The sequence below is a fragment of the Coregonus clupeaformis genome, unplaced genomic scaffold (genome assembly GCF_020615455.1).
Source record: "Coregonus clupeaformis isolate EN_2021a unplaced genomic scaffold, ASM2061545v1 scaf2949, whole genome shotgun sequence".
Lineage (NCBI taxonomy): Eukaryota > Metazoa > Chordata > Actinopteri > Salmoniformes > Salmonidae > Coregonus > Coregonus clupeaformis.
In genome coordinates, this window is record NW_025536403.1 from 40,379 (window position 1) to 42,530 (window position 2,152).

At 43.9% G+C, this 2,152-nt stretch overlaps 1 protein-coding gene across 1 annotated transcript; it reads left to right on the forward strand.

The window, feature by feature from the left end:
• Positions 1-621: 621 nt before the first annotated feature.
• LOC121532982 (UPF0575 protein C19orf67-like) lies at positions 622-1,565 on the forward strand. The gene is made up of 3 exons (XM_041838756.2): positions 622-749; positions 958-1,102; positions 1,497-1,565. Exons 1-3 carry the CDS (start codon positions 661-663, stop codon positions 1,563-1,565), a joined length of 303 nt encoding a protein of 100 aa, XP_041694690.2. The 5' UTR covers positions 622-660.
• The last annotated feature ends 587 nt before the right edge of the window (positions 1,566-2,152 follow it).

A 2,152-nucleotide genomic window follows, 5' to 3' on the forward strand; every position in this document is an offset into this window, starting at 1 on the left:
CGAGCGTCAGATATAGACGCCAAGGGAAAGAGAGGAGGCTGGAGACGGAGAGAGATTGAGAACCGTACTTGTCAAGTCCTGGACTGACCGTGGGACCGGAACGTCCATGGCGCTGCACATGAGCTCTTCACAAGCATTCAGAGGATTGGGGAAAGTGGGGTAGGTGTCGCTTAGTTAGCTAATAGCTAACTATCCTCAATTCATGAAAATACTGGCTCAGAAAGTTGTAACTTGTAAAGTGTTCAATTAATACACAACACACAAGAAACCCGTGTCTTATAGTGCAGTTGCTATCTAGCTGACAAGCTAAAGCTAGCTAGCTAATGAAGGATTTCGAGGAGGTGTCAACCTAAGCAAACTCACCAGAAAGCCAGGTCACATAGGAAGAAAGCATGGAACAGGGGGAGACGAAAAATAATCCTGAATCATCACCAGACACAGGTGACTTTCTGTCAAAATTCATAGGTAGCTTAATAATTATGTAGACGAAAAACGTGCTAACTCTGCTAGTCAAACTCAAATCAGCAAATTATTTCCCGCAATTTCTCAGAAAATGTGGAGCATTTAGAGGATCGTGCTTTGGCGCCCTCATGTGGCGATCAAAGGGACAGCACCGGGGATGCGGCTTGGAAGTCCACGTCCTCATGCCATGACATCAACATGATGGATCAGAAGCTCAGACCCATTGAACAGCAACTCCAGTACCTGCTGAATAAGGCGGATGAGTTTCAGGCACATATTTTATACAGGTAACATTAGAGTCAGTTAGGAAAGTTGTTAATGTAGTCTAAGATAATGATAGGTAAAGGTTAGGTGAGTCAATGATTAGTGCACCTAAACTATACAATTGCATCTAGTGGTGTTTCAAGTTATTGTTTATTATTTATCAAAAGGATTAAAGTAATACATAATGAATCCCTGTCCTGTGACATAACCATGTGTGTGTGTTGTCTGCAGACGTGACAATCTGCAAAAGGAAAACTTTGCTCGTGTGGTGCCTACTTTCCTGCGGACCTGTCAGCCCTACTTCACTTACCTGGAGTCGACCGCTCGCAGCTCCCTGCCCCAGCGCACGCCTCTGCCCGTGTACATCCGCTCACGAGTAAGAGCCTTTCGAAACACAATCCTACTCACCTGAATCCGGGTAGGACAAAACTGTCCCTCTTTATTGACAAGTGTTGCTGAATCGCCTCTCTATCCTCAATTCATGCACCTTGGTTGGAAAGTGAGGTAGCGGCAGTGATCCCTTCCCTTTGCACTGTTTATTGATATTAAATGTATTCTACACTTCACACAAACATAAATGTCTCTGTGAATCAACTCTGGTCAAGAATAAAGGCTTATGAGAGGTTTGAGAAATAATAGAGAAAAATCAAGAGATGCTGTAAACTGAGAATGGTGTGTATTGAGTAATTGTGTGTGTGTGTGTGTTGTCTGTCTGTCTGTCTGTCTGTCTGTCTGTCTGTCTGTATTTATGTGTTTGTCCATCTCTCCAGTTGTTAGACTTCTCCCAGCAGCTGTGTGCGAGGCTGGAGCAGCTGGTCTTGACCTACGCCCTCCTTTGACTTTCTCTCTCTGGAGGAGGCTGAGCCGGCCAGGTGCTGTGCTTACCAGAAGAGGCTGGTGGGAGGAGCTATAGGACGGCCTCATTGTAATGTCTGGAGTAGAGTAAATGGAATGGAGTCAAACATGTGGTTTTCATATGTTTGATGTGTTTGATACCATTTAATTTATTCCATTCCAGCCATTACAATGAGCCCGTCCTCATAGCACCTCCCACCAGCCTCCTCTGGTACTTACACCATAACATCTGAAGGCAGTGAGCCACTAAACACACACATAGGCACATACAGACGCATAGCGCCGCTGTCGGGTGAAAACCTCATCTCCAAAACAGACACTTTTCAGGAAATTGAAAAAAACTCCCATATTAGACTATTTTTAACGAACTTACAATTTCGAAATTTCAGAAGCTATTTTGAATATATTTTCTACAACTACTCTCGGCGGGTCTGACTTAGAATATGTGGACAACTACAAATACCTAGGTGTCTGGTTAGACCGTAAATTCTCCTTCCAGACTCACATTAAGCATCTCCAATCCAATGTTAAATCTAGAATCGACTTCTTATTTCACAACAAAGCCTCCTTC